Source organism: Beta vulgaris, chromosome 8 (assembly GCF_026745355.1).
Source record: "Beta vulgaris subsp. vulgaris cultivar EL10 chromosome 8, EL10.2, whole genome shotgun sequence".
Classification (NCBI taxonomy): Eukaryota; Viridiplantae; Streptophyta; class Magnoliopsida; order Caryophyllales; family Amaranthaceae; genus Beta; species Beta vulgaris.
Window position 1 is genome coordinate 11,676,352 of NC_079209.1, and position 21,951 is coordinate 11,698,302.

General features: G+C 33.2%; 1 protein-coding gene across 3 annotated transcripts; it reads left to right on the forward strand.

The window, feature by feature from the left end:
• The first annotated feature begins 9,160 nt into the window (after positions 1 to 9,160).
• LOC104882828 (hypothetical protein) lies at positions 9,161 to 13,505 on the forward strand. 3 transcript variants are annotated; one of them, XM_048634918.2, is made up of 5 exons: positions 9,161 to 9,637; positions 10,456 to 10,518; positions 11,054 to 11,473; positions 12,216 to 12,426; positions 13,046 to 13,319. In XM_048634918.2, exons 1-5 carry the CDS (start codon positions 9,626 to 9,628, stop codon positions 13,048 to 13,050), a joined length of 711 nt encoding a protein of 236 aa, XP_048490875.1. In that variant the 5' UTR covers positions 9,161 to 9,625; the 3' UTR covers positions 13,051 to 13,319. The 3 variants fall into 3 exon arrangements, with proteins under 3 accessions (XP_048490875.1, XP_010665539.2, XP_019102767.1); XM_010667237.3 differs by lacking the exon at positions 13,046 to 13,319 and adding an exon at positions 13,330 to 13,505 and having other exon boundaries at positions 9,165 to 9,637; XM_019247222.2 differs by lacking the exons at positions 9,161 to 9,637; positions 13,046 to 13,319 and adding exons at positions 9,645 to 10,271; positions 13,330 to 13,505.
• Positions 13,506 to 21,951: the final 8,446 nt, after the last annotated feature.

Below are 21,951 nucleotides of genomic sequence, written 5' to 3' on the forward strand. Positions count from 1 at the left end.
CTTGAACATTTTTCTTGTTGTGGCTGAGTTTGCCCTAGAATTAAGGAGATGAAACTTTCAGCAGTAGCACAACAAGAGAATAGTGTTAAATACAAAGCTGTTTTTTACATGTTACAAAAGCAGTTCTATACGTAATTTAATTAGAAATCGTTTCAGATTTATTCAATAAATACAAAGCTGTTTTTTATATGCGACGAAAATATTTTTATATTTTATATGTAATTTAATTAGAATCAGTTTCAGAATTTATTCACTAACAAAAGGCATCTAGGGTCAAAGAAGTGGTGTTATAATTTAATAATGTGAGGTCAAAGAAGTGCAAAATGAACGAAGATATTGTACATACCTGTTGTAGTAACACTACTTGAAGAAAGGTCAAAAAGCGCAACAGAAGGCCATAAAACCATCAAATATACAGGTAGCTGGAAAAAAAAACAAAAAAGTCAATTGAAATATATGTGAATATGAGAAGGCACAACTAGAGATGGCCACGGGCCATGCCGGGACGGCCCACGTGCCTCGTGCCACAACGTGCCGTGCCGAAACGGGCCAAGAAATGCTGGTGTCGTGCCGGGCACGTGCCAAGTTGTAAAATCTAAGGCCCATGCACGACCCGGCCCACGTGTCGTGCCGGGCCGGCTCGTGCCGTGCCATCGTGCCTTATACAAATTTTAATTTATATATGAAATTTTAACCAAAATAAGCGTGCCAACTTGTGGGCCAACCCGTCGTGCTCGTGCCGGGTTCGTGCCAAACTTTTAGAATGTTGTTCATGCATGGCCCACGGCCCACCACTCGTGCCGGCGTGCCGTGCCGTGCTCATAGCGGGCTCGTGCTAGGCGGGGCTCAAATCGTGTCGTGCTGTGCCGGCCTTCGTGCCGGCCTGACCCATGGCCAGCTCTAGCCACAACCATCAAAGGTGGTAACTTGTAATAAACCATCCACGGAGTATGAGATATCTTAATCAAACACTTGTATGATTTTTAATAGTATGACATCCATTCCAATGAAATACATTGAACCAAATAATTAATAACAAAAAGTAAACAGTTTAAATTATAAAACTATCTTTTGTAAATTCATGAACATTAAAATTAAAATGTATCATTACTTAAAACTAAATACAACCCTTTCATTAAAATGTTACAATTCATTAAGCCAATGGATCTATTTAGAGTGAATGCACATCTACAAATTCTATAAACCTGTTCAGATATACAAATACATCTAAATCTTATGACTACAAATACTCAAATCCATAATAATTTGTACATTGAACCAAATAATTAATAACAAAAAGTGAAAAGTTTAAATTATTAAATTGTCTGAAATAAATTCATGAACAAAATTAAACATTAAAATGTATCATTACTTAAAACTAAATACATCCTAAAGTGTTACAATTCATTAAGCCAATGAATCTATTTAGAGTGAATGCACATCAACTAATTCTAAAATCCTGTTCATATATATAAATACATCTAAATATCATTACTACAAATACTAAAATCTCAAACCATCTCTACAAAAATCTAAGGACATACAAAACACAAATATTACAACAAAAAAAGCAAACACAAAAAAGGGTGAAAAAAAAAATGTATCCAAAAATAACAGCTTCAGAACTTCCAAAACTTTTGAACTCAAGTAATGAAGAAGCAGAAAAGGCAATATTAGAGAATTTTGAAGCTCACGCATATAAAAATGAGAGCAGAGAAAAGTGAAAGGATATTAGAAGAAGCACTAGACAAACCTGAAGGAGAAAAATCATGTTCTGTGAAAAAGACTTGAAAGAACTACTGCTGAACTAGCTGTTGTTAGGACAAAAAAAAATTTGCAGACGATAACTACAGATCAAAAAATACACAGAAGCTGACATGGAATAATAATTTATAGACGGAGTATATGCAACTAAACAGTGTTATGCTGAACAAAATCGTTCTCAATTTTATGCTGAACAAAAAGCGCTGAGAATGATGAATTGGTACAAACGAAGACCAAGGGCAGAAGAAAGCGAATCTAGTGTGCAAGCCCCAAACAATAAAAGACAACGTTTAAATTAGATTTTTTTTAAAATATATTTTTTTTGTTTATTTTCCTTTATTTTTTCTTTCTCAACCAAACAATTATGCATTCCCTAGAGCAAATTTCATATTTTTTAAGTTGATATCTTCTACACTAAGCACACTAAGCAGAACAAATTGTGGAAATAAGGACAAGTAAAAAATGACAAATTTTAATGGATATTTCATACAATATACATACATTTTTAATGCTCAATTCCAGTAAGTTTAAAGGATGATATTTGGGTGGCTACCACCAAAATGTAGCCATTGTAACAGGCTCAATTGAAACCGTACATATACATTGACTCATAATAACTGTTGATAACATCGACTTAATTTTTTTAAGAAAAAAAATCATAATTTTTATCTTAGTACTTATGTCATGTTCATTAACAATTAACACTACTACTACTAGTAATAATAAAGAAATACAAAAACTAATTAATCTTTTCTTTACAATAAAAAGACTACGTGCTTTGCACGGGCCAAAAACTAGTTTAATTCCTTATTCTCAACTGAAGATGAACATCAAAAGGTAAATGCCACAACAAAATAACAAAAGCAAAAAAATTGATGATTTATTTGACAAAATAATTGAAGAAGTTTACCAGCAAAATGAACATATGCAATTAAAGCAACTGAATCCTGGGCTTTCTTAGAAGAAATGCATGGATATTTAGTTTCAAAAGCAGACCCATTCATAATAACAGAAAATTTAAACAACGGATCGGACAATGATCAGACCCTTCAGTTGTTATTTCATATTCTGGTAAATTACACTTTTTTAGTTGGTAATACTCTTGCAATTTTGACTTGAACATTTTTCTTATTGTGGTTGAGTTTGCCCTAGAATTAAGAAGATGAAACTTTCAGCAGTAGCACAAAAAGAGAATGGTGCTAAATACAAAGTTGTTTTTTTACATGTTACAAAAAATCATCAGTTTTATATGTAATTATTGGAAATCGTTTCAGATTTATATAATAAATAAAAAGAAGTTTTTTATATGTTACAAAAACATTTTTCTATTTTAAACATAATTTAATTAGGATCAGTTTCAGAGTTTATTCACTAACAAAAGGCATCTCGGGTCAAAGAAGTGGTATTATAATTTGAAAACATGAGGTCAAAGAAGTGCAAAATGAAAAAAGATATTGTACATACATGTTGTAGTAAGACTACTTGAAAAAAGGTAAAAAAAGCGCACCACAAGGCCGTAAAAACATCAAATATACAGGCAACTGGAAAAAAAAAAAACAAAAAAGTCAATTGAAATACATGTGAATCCGAGCAGGCACAACCATCAAAGGTGGTAACTTGTAATAAACCATCCAAGGAGTATGAGATACCTTAATCAAACATTTGTATAATTTTTAATAGTATGACATCCATTCCAACCAAATACATTGAACCAAATAATTAGTAACAAAAAATGAACTGTTTAAATTATAAAATTATCTGAAGTAAATTCATGAACATTAAAATTAAAATGTATCATTACTTAAAACTAAATACATCCCTTTTTATTAAAATGTTACAATTCATTAAGCCAATGAATCTAATTAGAGTTAATGCACATCTAGAAATTCTAAAAACTTGTTCAGATATACAAATACATCTAAATCTTATGACTACAATTACTCAAATCCATAACCAAATAATTAATAACAAAAAGTGAAAAGTTTAAGTTATAAAATTATCCAAAATCAATTCATGAAGAAAAAAGAACATAAAATGTATCATTACTTAAAACTAAATATATCCCAAAGTGTTACAGTTCATTAAGCCAATGAATCTATTTAGAGTGAATTCACATCTAGAAATTCTAAAAACCTGTTGAGATATACAAATACATCTAAATCAGATTACAAGAAATACTAAAATCTCAAACCATCTCTACAAATATCTGAAGACATATAAAACACAAATATTACAACCAAAAAAATTCAAACACAAAAAAGGAAGAAAAAAACAAAACAAATGTATCCAAAAATAACAGCTTCAGAACTTCAAAAACTTTTAAACGCAAGAACTAAGAAGCAGAAGAGAAAATATTAGGAAATTTTTAAGCTCACATAAATATAATAAGAGTACAGGAAAATGAAAGGATACTGGAAAAAGCACTAGACAAAGTTGAGGCAGAAAATCATGTTCTGCGAAAAAGACTTGAAAGAACTACTGCTGAACTTGAAAACACTACTGTTGAACTAGCTATTGTTAAGACAAAATAAATTTGCAGACGACAACTACAGATCAAAAAATAGACAGAAGCTGACATTGAACAATAATTTATAGATGGAGTAATGCAACTAAACAGTGTTATGCTGAACAAGATAGTTCTCCATTTTCTTCTGAACAAAAAGCGCTGAGAATGATCAATTGGTACAAACGAAGACCAAAGGCATAAGAAAGCGAATCTAGTGTCCAAACCCCAAACAACAAAAGACAATGTTTAAATTAAATTTTTTGTATATTTTTATTGTTTCTTTTCCTTTGGTTTTTCTTTCTCACCCAAACAATTATGCATACTCTAGAGAAAATTTCATGTCTTTTAAGTTGATATCTTCAACACTAAGCACAGTAAGCAGAACAAATTGTAGAAATAAGCACAAGTACAAATGACAAATTTTAATGGATCTTTCATACAATATACATACAATTTTAATGCTCAATTCCAGTAAGTTTAAAGGATGATATTTGGGTGGCTACCACCAAAATGTAGCCATATAACAGGCTGTAGCCATTATAACAGGCTCAATCCAAACCGTACATATTCTTTGACTCATCGTAACTGCTGATAAGATAGACTTAATTTTTTTAAAAAAAAAAATCATAATTTTTATCTTAGTACTTATGCCATGTTCATTAACATGTAACACTATAACTACTAATAATAATAAAGAAATACAAAACTAATTAATCTTTTCTGTACAATAAAATGAATATGTGCTTTGCACATGGGCCAAAACTAGTTTAATTTGTTATTGTCAACTAAAGATAAACATGAAAAGGTAAATGCCACAACAAAATAACAAGAGCAAAAAAAATTGATGATTTGATAGACAAAATAATTGAATAAGTTTACCACCAAAATGTAATATGCAATTCGAGAACTGACTCCTGGGCTTTCTTAGAAGAAATGCATGGATATTTAGTTTCAAAAGCAGGCCCATTCACAATAACAGATGCTTTAAACAACGGACAAAGATCATGTCCTTCTTTTGTTGTTTCAAATTCAGGTATATTCAACTTTTTTAGTTGGCAATATTCTTGCAATTATGACTTGAACATTTTTCTTTTTGTGGTTGAGTTTGCCCTAGAATTGAGAAAATGAAACTTTCAGCAGTAGCACAACAAGAGAATGATGTTAAATACAAAGTTGTTTTTTTATATGTTACAAAAGGAGTTTTATACGTAATTTAATTAGAAATCGTTTTAGATTTATTCAATAAATACAAAGTTGTTTTTTATATGTTACAGAAAAAAATTTATATTTTAAATGTAATTTAATTAGGATCAGTTTCGCAATTTATTCACTAACAGAAGGCATCTAGGGTCAAAGAAGTGGTGTAATAATTTAATAACACGAGGTCAAAGAAGTACAAAATGAAAGAAGATATTGTACATACCTGTTGTAGTAAGACTACTTGAAGAAATGTCAAAAAGCGCACCACATGGCCATAAAACCATCAAATATACAAGCAGCTGGAAAAAAAAAGTCAATTGAAATACATGTGAATCTGAGAAGGCACAACCATCAAAGGTGGTAACTTATAATAAACCATTCAAGGAGTATGGATACCTTAATCAAATACTTGTATAATTTTTAATACTATGATATCCATTCCAACAAAATACATTGAAAAAAATAATTAATAACAAAAAATGAACAGTTTAAATTATAAAATTATCTGAAGTAATTTCATAATGTATCATTATTTAAAACTAAATACATCTCTTTAATTAAAGTGTTACAATTCATTAAGCCAATGAATCTATTTAGAGTGAATGCACATCTACAAATTCTAAAACCTATTATGATATACAAATACATCTAAATCTTATGACTACAAATAATCAAATCCATAATAATTAGTACATTGAACCAAATAATTAATAAGAAAAAGTGAAAAGTTTAAATTATAAAATTATTTGAAGTAAATTCATGAACAAAAAAGAACATTAAAATGTGTCATTACTTAAAACTAAATACATCCCAAATTATTACAATTCATTAAGCCAATGAATCTATTTTGAGTGAATGCACATCTACCTGCAAATTATAAAAACCTGTTCAGATATAAAAATACATCTAAATCTCTTTACTAGAAATACTAAAATCTCATACCATCTCTACAAAAATCTGAAGACAACAAAACACAAATTGGCCTTCGTTTGTGCCAATTCATCATTCTCAATGCTTTTTGTTCAGCATAAAATGGAGAATGATTTTGTTCAGCATAATACTATTTAGTTCAGCAGTAGTTCTTTCAAGTCTTTTTCGCTGAACATGATTTTCTCCTTCAGCTTTGTCTAGTGCTTCTTCCAGTATCCTTTCACTTTCCTCTTCTTGTATTATATTTGTGTGAGCTTCAAAATTCTCTAATATTGCCTTTTTTTCTCCTTCTTCAGTTCTTGCGTTCAAAAGTTTTGGAAGTTTTGAAGCTGTTATTTTTGGATACATTTGTTTTATTTTTTTTCTCCCTTTTTTGCGTTCAAAAGAGGGGTTTTTTGTGGTTTTATTTGTTGAGCGAAGAAAAGAGACGAGTGAGTGATTGAATTCAACGGTTGAATATAGGGATATGAGTTTTGATTTTCTAATGTTGAATTGAAGAAAATTCAGTAGGTGGGTTTGATGATTTGGCCATTAAATAGAGTGTTGGAGCAAAGAAAAGAATAATGTCATGAAGAGAGTTAGGTGGAGGATAGAGCAATAGTTTTTTCCTTTATAAAATTATAGAAAACTAAAATATACAGTTTAATTTTATTAAAATAAAGTTAAAAACTTATGTGTACAATAAATAATTTAGACCAACCAATTGGCAACATGTGTCGTACTTAACCTATAAAATAGGTTACCATCAGGTCAACACTTATTTTGGAAAAATACCCCTAAAAGTTTAGCTTACTTTAGAATAGTAAAAAAAATTACTTATTTTAGAAAGATGGTTTAAAGGTTAAGTTAATTAAAGTAATTATTCCAAAAAAATATGGCCAACTCCTACGTGTCAACAATGCCATAAGCAAAGGGGAAATATCTAGTGTCCAAGCCGCAAACAACAAAAGACACATTTAAATTAGATTTTTATATATTTTTATCGTTTCTTTTCCTTTATTTCTCACCCAAACAATTATGCATAACCTAGAGCAAATTTCATGTCTTTTAAGTTGATATCTCCCACACTAAGCACACTAATAAGCAGGATAAATTGTAGAAATTAGCATAAGTACAAATGACAAATTTTAATGGATATTTCATATAATATACATACAATTTTAATGCTCAATTCCAGTACATTTTAAGGATGATATTTGGGTGGCTACTACCAAAATGTATCCATTGTAACAGGCTCAATTCCAATCGTACATATACATTGACTCATCATAACCGTTGATAAGATAAAAAAAAAATTTCAAGAAAAAAAAATCAAAATTTTTATCTTAGTACTTATGCCATGTTCATTAACATGTAACACTGTTACTACTAATAATAATAAAGAAATACAAAAAAACTAATATATCTTTTATGTACAATAAAAAGAATCGGCCAAAACTAGTTTAGTTTGTTATTCTCAACTAAAGATAAACATCAAAAGGTAAATGCCACAACAAAATAACAAAAGCAAAAAAAATTGATGATTTGATAGACAAAATAATTGAAGTTTACCACCAAAATGAACATATGCAATTCGAGCAACTGAATCCTGGGCTTTCTTAGGAAAAATGCATGGATATTTAGTTTCAAAAACGGACCCATTCACAATAACATATAGAAGCATTAAACAACGGACAATGATCGTGCCCTTCTTTTGTTGTTTCATATTCAGGTAAATTACACTTTTTTAGTTGGCAATACTCTTGCAATTTTGACTTGAACATTTTTCTTGTTGTGGTTGACTTTGCCCTAGAATTGAGAAGATGAAACTTTCAGCAGTAGCACAACAAGAGAATGGTGTTAAATACAAAGCTATTTTTACATGTTAGAGAAGCAGTTTTATATGTAATTTAATTAGAAATTGTTTCAGAGTTATTCAATAAATACAAAACTATTTTTTATATGTTACAAAAACATTTTTATATTTTAAACGTAATTTAATTAGAATCAGTTTCATAATTTATTCGCTAACAAAAGGCATCTAGGGTCAAAGAAGTGCAAAATGAAAGAAGATATTGTACATACCTGTTGTAGTAACACTACTTGAAGAAAGGTCAAAAAGCGCACCTTACGGCCATAAAACCATCAAATATAAAGTCAGCTGAAAAAAAAAGTCACTTGAAATACATGTGAATCTAAGAAGGCACAACCATCAAAGGTGGTAACTTGTAATAAACCATCCAAGGAGTATGAGATATCTTAATCAAACACTTGTATGATTTTTTTATAGTATGACATCCATTCCAACCAAATAAACTGAACCAAATAATTAATAACAAAAAATGAACAGTTTAAATTCTAAAATTATCTGAAGTAAATTCATGAACTTTAAAATTAAAAGGTATCATTACTTAGAAACTAAATACACCCATTTCATTAAAGTGTTACAATTCCTTAAGCCAATGAATCTATTTAGAGTGAATGCACATCTACAAATTCTAAAAACCTGTTCAGATATACAAATACATCTAAATCTTATGACTACAAATACCCAAATCCATAATAATCAGTACATTGAACCAAATAATTAATAACAAAAAGTGAAAAGTTTGAATTATAAAATTACCTGAAGTAAAGTCATCACTAGTGGAAAAAAGTTCTTTTGCTACTTATCAAATGCTTTGGTTGTTTCACAAACGGAGCATTTGATTAGTTCCTTTAATATTTTAATATAAAAGATTCACAAATGCTCCGTTTGACCGGAGCATTTGTTATTCCTACCACTTTTTTTTTCACTCGCTCCCCTCCTCTCCTCAATTCTAATTACTGCTCTCCCCCTTTTGATTTTTCTCTTGGTTCTCTTTCTCCCTTTCTCTTTCTTACCCTCTCCACTCTCGATCTCTCTCATCTACCCTGTGGAAGTCTCAAACAAACATTTTGTCGTTCATCCCTCCCAAATCCTATTTCCTTCTTCTTCGATCTTAATCGTTAAAACCCTCTCAACAATGAGCTTCCCCAATTTCACTCTCTCCTATAAACCCTAATTTCTCATTTCCAATTCGAACCTTGCTTCTCTCACAAACACTAGAATTTCTCAAATTGCATCGGAGGTTTTTAATTTGTTGAACTTGTACCAAGATGACGACGACAAAGACATGGAAGATGCCGAAAAGACTGAAAATGAAGACGAAGTTACATAATATGAGCCACAAAGAAGAGTAGAAGAATTGCGAGGTGCGAACGTAGATGAATTGCGAGGTACAGATATCTCTCAACTTCCCCAATTTCACTCTCTCTCCTATATCTCTTGCTGCTCTCTCGCTGGCTGCTCCGCTCCGATGCTAGACTCGCGCAATTTGGAGCAGCAGTAGCCCTAGAATCTATGGTTCTAGGGTTCAATTCACTGCTCGTGCTACTTCAAGTTCATTGTTCACTCTACTGACTTAGGGTTAAGATTACATTTCTAGGTTAAATTTTTTCTCGAATTTTATTCTAATTAGGGTTAAGATTGCATTTCTAGTTAAAGTTAGGGATATAAGCTTGCGTATATACTCTAAATTGTCTGTATTTTGGAAATTTCGCCTCCTTCTCTGTCATAATCATGCTGAATTTGTCGAGTAAGATTTCTAGGTTATAAAGCAAACAGTTATGGCTATCAAGTCTTATCAGAATCACGCTGAAAACATGGTGAAGAATCGTTTGCTGTCTGATTTTGTAATTCCTTACACTTCATTTATTGCTGGCGTATTAGTCTGCAAAGTGGTATATTTTTATAGTTGGGTAACTTTAGAGTTGAGCCTCCTGGGCTCTTCAGGCGCCGCAACGAGCATCCCAAGGTTGTCATCGTTTCCATTTGTCCTTGGTCTTACTTGATGTGTGCTGAATTATGAATGTAAGTTCCTGCTGTTGCATGGTTTAGGGTTTGTGATTTTATTTCATCCATCATTTGCCTCTCTATCAAGTTCACTCTAAATTTCTTCAAGGTGTGGACTGTTGTTAGCTTTCTTGTTCTGCTTCAACTTGCTGCCTCTAATTATGTCAAGTATTTTTACGTATTGCTTGGAATGGAATTGTAGGAGCTTGCGAGAAACATAAAAGAAGTTAACCTTACAGACTTACCAAGACAAGATTTGCCGGAGGTACATTTATCAGTTACCACTTCTTGCTTTACTTGCTCATGAGTTGACTTGTATCATTCTGTAATATGTATCATTCAAGAAAAAATTATTAGAATTGCTCATGAGTTGAACTTCATTGGCTTGTGTGAATTACGCCGGTTAATATGTGAATTTGCCTTTACAAAAGATTTGTGTCTATATTTTTGAACAGCTTGTTTCTTCATAGAACAAGAGTACTTCTGTTGTGTTCTATTTTCCCTATTTTAAAGGTGCCCCAATATGATATGGTTCTTACCTGTGTCCTTTGTCTACTTTTCTCTTGAACTCTTCATCCCATATATGCACTATTGTATTTGAAGGATAGAAAATTGGCAAAGCTATGTGCAGTATTTGCATAAATCAATGGCCTTTTTTGTAATTTATAGTAAAATAATTTCCCAGATTACTTATTCATTTCTTTTTGAGATAAGAACACACGTTATTTGTCCGAAATTGCAAAAGAGCCTCGCATACTTCTATCTTTAAAACGACTATATTTATTTTTTCCGAAATTTAGCTTGGTAATTGTGGACTTTCTGCTGATGATCTAGAGGAAAATAATAGTCCAAGTGGTGATTCATCTGAGCGTCAGCCAAATGAACCTTCTTGTGGCTGCAAGCGTGCCTGTGAAGATGAAGAGCTGGACCATGAAGCTAAGAGAAGTCGAACTGGTATTCTGGAGAGTGATAGTGAAACTCAAACTCCGAATTGTAATTTTCTAGATTCGCGTGAGGCAAATGACATGGTAGTAGAGGAAGATCTCTTTGCTCAAGAAATTGGTAATGAAGCTATGAAGGTTGCCACATCTCTAGAAAATGTATATGAGAAGTTCTTCTCCACTGCTTGTGGTAAGGTGACAAAGGAGATATGTGAATGTCCTCTTCTGAAAGTAATTGTTTGTGGGCAGTGCAAATGCGTCATTGAGGCAAAAATAAGGGTAATGCTCTTAACTTGAACTGCAGACTTTGTTCACTTTCTGAAAATATAGCTGCTAGTTGAAGATTTCTTGAAGTTTGCAAGTGTCATATATGTCAAATGGCATGTGTCAATTGTAATTTTTTCCCCTGAATTTTTTGAATCAGTGCTGTCTCAAAGTGCTTAAGGTGTTGGTCCCTGGCTGTGAGGGAAGACATGGTGGTTTTCACCTAGGCTAAGTAACGCCATGTCGCTGTGTTCATTTCTTTTTGAGATAAGAAAAATATATGCTCATTTTTTTGTGAGTTGATATTAAAAATTTTAATTGCTGTAGTGCAACAAAACGTATTTCAGCTTCGCATACTTCATAATTTGAAAATTAGCATCAACTTGTTCTGCTTATAATTTTTGAGAATATAAAAATCTAAATACTACAATATGCAACGGGTATGCTGAAAAGAATGTCTGATAGAAAAAACATATTACTCCCATAACTCCATATTAGCTGTCTTCTGTCTTGTTTTGTTTATGCACATAGATTGACGACACGCTTGATTTCGAAAAATCAAATTGAACAGTGCAGTAATATTTTTCAAAATGACAATTTTATTGCATCAATATTTGAATGTGATAGATAATATAAGAAATACGATAGGTTGGTTATAGCTTTATTTCTTTTTTTTTTCTCTGTTATGTACTCTTGATTCCTGCAATGTTAGGTAATCTACCATGTTTGGAACTTTTTATTCTTCAAATTTTCTCAGGGTGGTACAGAGTATGAGCTTGTCGAGCCGGTGTCTAGTTTATCATTTGTGACTACAAGTTTCAAATTACACTACCATGCCAACTTTAAGGCTAAGTCGAAAAATGATATGGAAGCTAAGCCAGAACTCTTTTTTGTTGAATTGGTGAGCGAGAAGCCAGAATCTCAAGTTGCCCTTTGCACTTGCTTGGGACCTAGTGACTCAGAATCAGGTACTTGAATGTATGCATGCTTTCAACATTCTCTTGTTTGATGGTCACCTAATTCACCCATATCTATTGGTTAGGACTTAGGACTAACCCTTCAGATTGCCTTTTATGCTTAGTTCAAGTTGTTTCAACTTCAACTCAAAAAATTGTATCAATGTTGTTTATTGTAATGATTTACATCTCATGAAAAGAAAGGACAGAAATATGAGGTTCATTTTAATCTACTGTGATGTATGTTATGGTCCCCATTAGCTAATGAGCCACTAAATGTATGAAGGAGCTCACTGAGGTATGCTGTTTTCTTTGAACTTTGCTATCAATTTTCTGGCTACAGAGCTGGATCTTATTTAAATGCTCCTTTTCTCTACTTTCTTTTTACCTTATGCTTTTGCTTAGTTGGTACACTTTATGTATAGTTATACACAATTTTGGGTGTGGTGTGAAAGTTGTGCTTACTAAGAGCTAATAGCATATTGACCTTGTGCTCTTGCATTTGTAATGGTGGCTTTTGATTTTTTATAAGGCATGTTGGTAGGTACAGAAATAAGAACTCTGTTTGTCTATCATAAAAAAATGAAGAATGTTTTTTAAGTTTTAACTAATTTTCATGTTAGGAATGTAGGATGACAATGATACCAAATCAAGCTATATATGATCATATACTTCACTGTGTGATGCATAAAAATAGCAGAAGACCAGAGGTGTAACTTTACTTGATAGCATGATGAAAACTTAGATGGCAGTATTTAGATTATTATAGGTAAAAAGTGTATTACAGAATCCAGAGAGAAGATTCACCAACTATGCACTATGATTTAATGGAGAAGATTGAAGATGAGTGCTTGTTGCTTGTTGCTTACTTCAGCTGTAGTTGTACCTTATTGCAGTATTTGGTTTGCATTGCAGGCTGGTGCTGCAGTTTGGTGCATGGGATTCCAAAAAATCTAATGTCCTTATAACATTTAAGGAATATGTTCATATGGATATATTAGTTTACCTTAATGTTAATTGTTATTTATTTGTACTATATCTTGTATTTATGAACAAAAATATTAGAAATGAAACTTTTATCTACATGTAAATGATTGTCCATCAATTTAGGATAAAAAAAGCAAAAAAAAAAATTTTTTTTTTTAAATTTTTAGGGGCTCAAATGCTCCGGTTTTATCTTAAAAACCGGAGCATTTGTAACATAAATGCTCCGGTTTTTAAGTTAAAACCGGAGCATTTGTGTTACAAATGCTGCGGTTGCAACCGGAGCATTTGTAAAAGTCTCAAATCCTCGGGCAACATCTGCTACGCGTCAAATACGGAGCATTTGTGGCCTAAAAAATCGAAGCATTTGAGGTTTTTTCTACTAGTGCATGAACAAAAAAGAACATTAAAATGTATCATTATTTAAAACTAAATACATCCCAAAGTGTTACAATTCATTAAGCCAATGAATCTATTTAGAGTGAATGTACATCTACAAATTCAAAAAACATGTTCAGATTTACAAATACATCTAAATTTCATTACTACAAATACTAAATCTCAAACCATCTGTACAAAAATCTGAAAACATACAAAACACAAATATTACAACCAAAAAAATCAAACACAAAAAGGGAGGAAAAAAACAAAACAAATGTATCCAAAAATAACAGCTTCAGAACTTCAAAAACTTTTGAATGCAAGAACTTAAAAAGCAGAAAAGGCAACATCGGAACTGAGAATTTTACAGAGAACAAAAGTTTAAAGGAGGAGATCCAACATATGAAGAAGAAACTAAAACAACAAAAGAAAGTAACCAACAAAATAGGCATACTCATAATTTTATTGCTCATATATGTAAAGATGAAGTGATTAATGTAATAAAAGTTGAGCAATCACATTTTGGTTCAGTTTCTTAACAAAATATTAGTAGCTTTAAAAAATAATGCATCAGTACATATAGATGTAGCTTTACAAAATAAACACCCACTAACAAGCAAAAGATAAGGAAATGTTTTTGCACCACAAAAGGCTAGCTTAATCGGTCATACTTCCAAGAAAAAATTATCACTAGGGGAAAAAAAACAGAAGGGCTGCGCAAGAAGGGTTGCGCTTTTAATAAAAGCGCAGCCCTATGGTTGAAGGGCTGCGCCTTTTTGGAAAAGCGCAGCCTTACAAATAAGAAGGGCTGCGCTTTTTCAAAAAAGCGCAGCCCTTCAATTGGAAGGGCTGCGCTTTTAAAAAGCGCAGCCCTTCACTTGAGAGGGTCTGCGCTTTTTTAAAACTAGCGCAGCCCTTCCTGAAAAATTTTGAAATTTCGATACGCGGGCTTTGAAATATTGAGCGGGGATTCAGATATATTATCCCTCATTCTCTCTCCTCTCTCACGTCCCTCATTATTCCTTTTCCTCCTTCTCTCACTCCCTCCTCCCTCTCCTCCTTCTCCTCTCAAAAACTCCCAGAAATGTTGCGACAAAAACGCTGAAATGATTTGCACAATCATGCCGACGGAGTCCGATTGCCTATTGTGATACCTTTTCGGAAGCGGAACGAGCCAACGAGTCAAACTCACCGCTATGCTGTGACGTTTAGGCTTTTTAAGCCATCCGAGTTCGTTTAAGCCTCCAAATAGGCATTTTAAGTTTTTCCGAAAATTTTTTTTTCCCTTAAATTATGTATTAGGGTTTTGTTTTATGTATTTAAACATTATTAGGTTAATGTTTGGAGGTTTCTTGTATTTTCAGATCTATAATGTTCTTGTATACTTCTCTTTGTTTATATTTTGATTAATGTTCTTGTATACTTCTCTTTGTTTTGATTAATGTTCTTGTATACTTCTCTTTGTTTTGATTAATGTTCTTGTATACTTCTCTTTGTTTATTTTGATTAATGTTTTTGTATACTTCTCTTTGTATATAATTTCTTGTATTTTCATCTTTGTTTTGATTAATGTTCTTGTATACTTCTTGTATACTTCTCTTTGTATATTAGTTTTTGTTCCTTTTTTCATTTTCGTTTCATTCTTTTTTTGTTTTGGGTTTAGTATTTCGTTTCTTTCTTTCTCTTCTGTTTAATTTCAGAAAATGTGAGATTATGAGTAAAAAAATGTCAAAAAAAAATTTTTTTTTTTATTTTTTTTGGTAGGAAGGGCTGCGCTAGTTAGGAAAAAGCGCAGCCCTTCTAGCTCAGAAGGGCTGCGCTTTTTCCTAACTAGCGCAGCCCTTCTAGCTTAAGGGCTGCGCTTTTCTAGCGCATCCCTACTTAAAAAGTAAAGGGCTGTTACTGAAAGGGCTGCTGTCAAAAAGCGCAGCCCTACAGGCCTTTTTCAGCGCAGCCCTTCTTCATTTTTCCACTAGTGTATGAACCCTTTTTTTTCCAGATACAGGTAGTCGTTTACTTTTTCTTCCCTTTCTTCGCACTACCTTTGGAAGAACTTGCACAAGAAGCATGCTTTCTCTTGGTTCCACTTAGGCCAACACTTGTTCCGGCACCAGAATCAGCAGCTGCAGTAGCAGTATAGAAGCATTTTCATGATGTGGCTCCACCTTTACAACTCCCTGCATTATGACCCACCTCATTGACTTGTTGTATCTCATAGTGTTATTTCTCTTCCCCGTCTTTCAATCATTTTCCCCTCGTTTTCTTAGTTTGGGAGTCTACCAGCAACCATTTTAGTTGGTGGAGGCTTAACGTTCGACAAATCAAATGAAGGTCATTGGGTGGGGGTTTGGCATGGGGTGAATGTAGCTGAGTAAGTCATTTTGTATGTTTCCCCTTTGAAGTATAGAGAGATAAAATGAGTTGGGGAAATTCTTTGGTGGAAAATAACCTAGGGGCATGCTTACATGGCATACAAGACCCTTGTCCCATTTCACATGCACAGTTTCCAGTTCTCGGGTATATAGGGAACTTCACATTTCCATATCCTACTTCAAACTCTCCACCTCCAACATTTATCACTCGACAAAACCTAGACTCTTGACCTCTCTCTTCCAAAATTTTCGTAGCATGTGCAATGACTTGGTTTAAACCAATTTCAAGTGTCTGGTCAAATGTGGCTCTAACCTTCTTCATACACCAAATCCTAGTCTCTGTTAACCACAAAGAAGTGGTGTAATAATTTAATAACACGAGGTCAAAGAAGTACAAAATGAAAGAAGATATTGTACATACCTGTTGTAGTAAGACTACTTGAAGAAATGTCAAAAAGCGCACCACATGGCCATAAAACCATCAAATATACAGGCAGCTGGAAAAAAAAAAGTTAATTGAAATACATGTGAATCTGAGAAGGCACAACCATCAAAGGTGGTATAACTTATAATAAACCATTCAAGGAGTATGGATACCTTAATCAAATACTTGTATAATTTTTAATACTTTGATATCCATTCCAACAAAATACATTTAAAAAAATAACTAATAACAAAAAATGAACAGTTTAAATTAGAAAATTATCTGAAGTAATTTCATGAACATTAAAATTAAAATGTATCATTATTTAAAACTAAATACATCTCTTTAATTAAAGTGTTACAATTCATTAAGCCAATGAATCTATTTAGAGTGAATGCACATCTACAAATTCTAAAACCTATTATGATATACAAATACATCTAAATCTTATGACTACAAATACTCAAATCCATAATAATTAGTACATTGAACCAAATAATTAATAAGAAAAAGTGAAAAGTTTAAATTATAAAATTATTTGAAGTAAATTCATGAACAAAAAAGAACATTAAAATGTGTCATTACTTAAAACTAAATACATCCCAAATTGTTACAATTCATTAAGCCAATGAATCTATTTTGAGTGGATGCACATCTACATGCAAATTATAAAAACCTGTTCAGATATAAAAATACATCTAAATCTCTTTACTAGAAATACTAAAATCTCATACCATCTCTACAAAAATCTGAAGACATACAAAACACAAATTAGCCTTCGTTTGTGCCAATTCATCATTCTCAACGCTTTTTGTTCAGCATAAAATGGAGAATGATTTTGTTCAGCATAATACTATTTAGTTCAGCAGTAGTGTTTTCAACTTCAGCAGTAGTTCTTTCAAGTCTTTTTCGCTGAACATGATTTTCTCCTTCAGCTTTGTCTAGTGCTTCTTCCAGTATCCTTTCACTTTCCTCTTCTTGTATTATATTTGTGTGAGCTTCAAAATTCTCTAATATTGCCTTTTTTCTCCTTCTTCAGTTCTTGCGTTCAAAAGTTTTGGAAGTTTTGAAGCTGTTATTTTTGGATACATTTGTTTTATTTTTTTTATCCCTTTTTTGCGTTCAAAAGAGGGGTTTTTTGTGGTTTTATTTGTTGAGCGAAGAAAAGAGGTGAGTGAGTGATTGAATTCAACGGTTGAATATAGGGATATGAGTTTTGATTTTCTAACGTTGAATTGAAGAAAATTCAGTAGGTGGGTTTGATGATTTGGCCATTAAATAGAGTGTTGGAGCAAAGAAAAGAATAATGTCATGAAGAGAGTTAGGTGGAGGATAGAGCAATAGTTTTTTCCTTTATAAAATTATAGAAAACTAAAATATACAGTTTAATTTTATTAAAATAAAGTTAAAAACTTATGTGTACAATAAATAATTTAGACCAACCAATTGGCAACATGTGTCGTACTTAACCTATAAAATAGGTTACCATCAGGTCAACACTTATTTTGGAAAAATACCCCTAAAAGCTTAGCTTACTTTAGAATAGTAAAAAAAAATTACTTATTTTAGAAAGATGGTTTAAAGGTTAAGTTAATTAAAGTAATTATTCCAAAAAAATATGGCCAACTCCTACGTGTCAGCAATGCCATAAGCAAAGGGGAAATATCTAATTGTTCCCATCTATGACGACAAGAGTGAACATTTTACCCTTGTAATGTCGTGACAAGTGAGCCCCATCTATGCCAATCAGGTTTACTACAAGTTACAAGACAATAACTCCCATGATTATTATCTTAAGCATCTCTGCATAGGCTAGTAAAAGGGCATAAGACTCACTAAACCCCAGACGCGATTCTTGGCCTATGCGAGCTAGGCGACATCATAAGGCCTCCAAATTAAAGGGCCCAAAAATATTAAATAAGTACTAGTATCCCATCAAGTTGAAAGAAAAACAATCTGGAGCAGTTGGTAAGGTAACGAGCTCTCTTGACATGCGATGCAAGCGTGAACCCTGATGATTTTTTTTTCTACAAAAAATATGTGTGACAATTGTATGTCCTTCTTCTTTGTTTTTTTTTTCTTTTTTTTTTTCTTCTTTGAACATTAAATATACAAGCTTTTAATTGCTTTTCTCTTGAAGTCTCCTTCAATTTCCATGTTGAAGTCTCCATCTTTTCGTTCTTCCCTTTCTCCAGATTTTAAAGATCTAAAATATTTACTTCTAATCGAAATTATAAATATAAATTCCTATTAATGTCATCACCTCCCCCAAGAAATAGTCCCATTAATACCCATCATCAACAATTCAACTTTGTAATTGAGTTATTTATTTGAAACTAAACCAGTATACTCATAGATGGTTCTTTGATTTTCATGATTTAATCCTTAGTTATTGTAGTTTATTGATTTCTTTTAGTGAATGAAATGTAGTACTTTTTTTAAGTACCAGTCAAGGCCCAAATTTGAGACTTTAAACAGGGCCTCGATAATGATAGCCCCACCCCTGCTCAACCCCCCTATAAATCCTCTCTTTTGAAAAACCACCTCACTTTGTACAATAACCTACATTTCACTCTTAACCTATACCTATCTAAACAAATTCTCTACAATAACTCAACAAGGTAGTCATTGTTTGCTTGCGAATCACCCAATAAGTGTCTACACAGCCACTAAGAAGACACCGTTGGGCTCTCTTTTGGCAACTTACATGATCCCTTGTAATACTCTTCTTTGGTACATAGGTACCATATCTCTTGGAAGTTGGCACTCGTTTTTGACATTCTGAACCCTTTCTTTTGAAATGCAGGAACAGGTTCAGGCTTTGGAGGTCTAGGTTGTTGTGTGGTAGGTTTTAGTTGTTGTCTGGTAGGTTGTGGTTGTTGTGTGGCAGGATGGGGCTGTGCGGCAAGTTGGGATTGCTATCTGGCAGGGGAAGAATGGGGAATGAAGGGTGTTCAGGTGAATCGGGATGTTGAGGTGGAGAAGGAGGAGGGGATTGAGGTGGAGATTGAGGAGGTTGTTGAGGTGGAGAATGAGGTGGTTCTTGGACATTTTCAGGTTTTGTATCCACTGGTTGGGGTTATTGGGACTGCCCCAACGAGACCTCCTCTTATAAATATACCTGGTACCATTCCATGACACTAAGGTCATCAACATTATAAACTAGAATCTTAATGGCCACATTTTCCCCTTGATTCTCTAGCTCTCTTAATAACTTCTCCTCTTCCTCTTGATTTTTCCTCTCTTCCCCTTGCCTTCTTCTCTCTCCTCTCTCTCTTTTTTTGCTTGCTCCTGTATTTTTCTATGTTTTTCAGCATTATTAAGCTTTTTTTGCTCTCTCAGTTCCAATACTAATTTGAAGAAATACCTAGGAGGTTGATTAGTTTCCTCTATGAATATCTCTAAGGCATCCTCACCAGAAAAGCCATCCCGCATATTTGCAATATACATCATCATACAATTCTACTAACTATTTTGTCCTAGAATTCTTGTAGTACATATTTGAAATTTGTAACTAACCATACACTTTGCTTTATAGACCCATCATGCATGTCATTAAGCATATCCATGAAAGTTGTTTCATCAATATCATCAACCTTGAGATCAAATTATACCCTCATGTGGTCACACAACAACAAAATTCCACCAGCCATCCTCTTTTTTTTTTTTTTTTTTTTGCGCTAAGTAAGTAGTAATGTTTTTAATCCAAACCATTTACAACCAAAACAAACTCAAGGACAAACAAACCAACTAGGTTAGACCATTTGAGCCAAGAGATGTTCAACATGCTACATCATCTTACAGATTCATAAACCACCTCTGATCCTCCCTAGAAATATTCATAGGCATTATAATCGTAATTCTCATCTTAACATCAGTTTTAATTCTTTCAACAACTCAACTAATACAAGGAACAACATGCTCCCAAAAACTAGTATTTCTGCTTTTCCGGACCTGATACACCACATCAGCTATGCCATCCATAATCACTTGTTTACGAAATTTGGAGTTTGCTTGTTCTAATCCTTCTGCAAATCATAATTAGTTCTGTTGCACCTGTTCTGAAATCTAACCACTACTTGATCTGAGTAAAGCAAGCATTTCTGTACACATAATTAAACAGCAAGTATTGGTGAGTTTCATCTTGGGCACCACACAACAAGCATAAATCACAATTATTGATTCCTATCTATGCCAACTTGGCTTTTGTTTGAAGCCTCCCCTGCATTGCAAGCCACTGAATAAATTTGTGTCTAGGAATGCTCAGGCAATTCCACACACTTAGAAGTTAGACCATTCAGTCTTAGGCTTTGCACTTTTCATTGTCTCATAAACCTGTCATTAGACCTGACCATGGGCCAGGCTTAGGAAAATGACGTGTTCGGTCGGACCCAAGCCCGTGAGTGGCAGGTCGTGCCAAGCCTGAAATTTCCAGATTTTGTCCATGGCCCGGCCCAAACTCGTGAGCTCATGGGCCAGACTCGTGCCTCCTGCAAACCTGGCCCGTGTTTTGTGTTGTTTTTTAAAAGTTTTGACAGTTTTAGGCTAAAAAACAAAGGAAATTAAAGGGGTGTTCGGCCTGCGGGACGGCCACAGACCATCTAGGCGGGTTCGTGTCGCTGCGAGCCTGAATGTGACAGACCCACGGCCCACGTAGCGGACAATGGGTAGGGTCGGGCCGCGCTGGCCAGCGCGTGCTGGCCCGCCCCATGCCCACCCTTACCCTTCATCCTAAATTCCAAACACACAGATTGATATTCATAAATAACTGAAATTCAAAACAAGAAATCATATTAACAATAAGAGATCCATGTGAAACCCAGCTAGATATAGAATATCGATAATCCTAACCCTTAATAACATAAATGACAAAATGGTTCAAAACAATAAAATGATAACAAGTTACAAAACAATACCCGATGAAAAAAGCAAGAGTAATTCTAGATAACTCGTTTATTTTCCTTACTTGCACCCCTTTGTTTAATCCTACTCCAACCCTAACAATTTCACTACCACAATACGTGACGAAGTCCTAATTTCCTTAACGATGGAATAATTTAGGCAACGATTTTGGGTATGAGAATCGAGATGATTAAAGGGAAGGACAGAGGAACATAAAAGTGAAGCTAAAGAGGTTTTTTTGAAAATTGGAACTTTAATTTGTTTTAAAGGTTTATAGTGTTATACTCCCCCTGTTTCCTAAAGATTTTCCTTGTTATTATGACTACAGATACCAAAGAGAATCAATTTGTGTGGGTGTGGTATGAGTAAAGTATAGAAAAAAAGATAATAAACATAAAAAGAGTTAAAATAGGAGAGAGAAAGAGAGTAAAATTGAAGTGAAAGTATTGGGTCAGACCGTCTGACCCAATACCT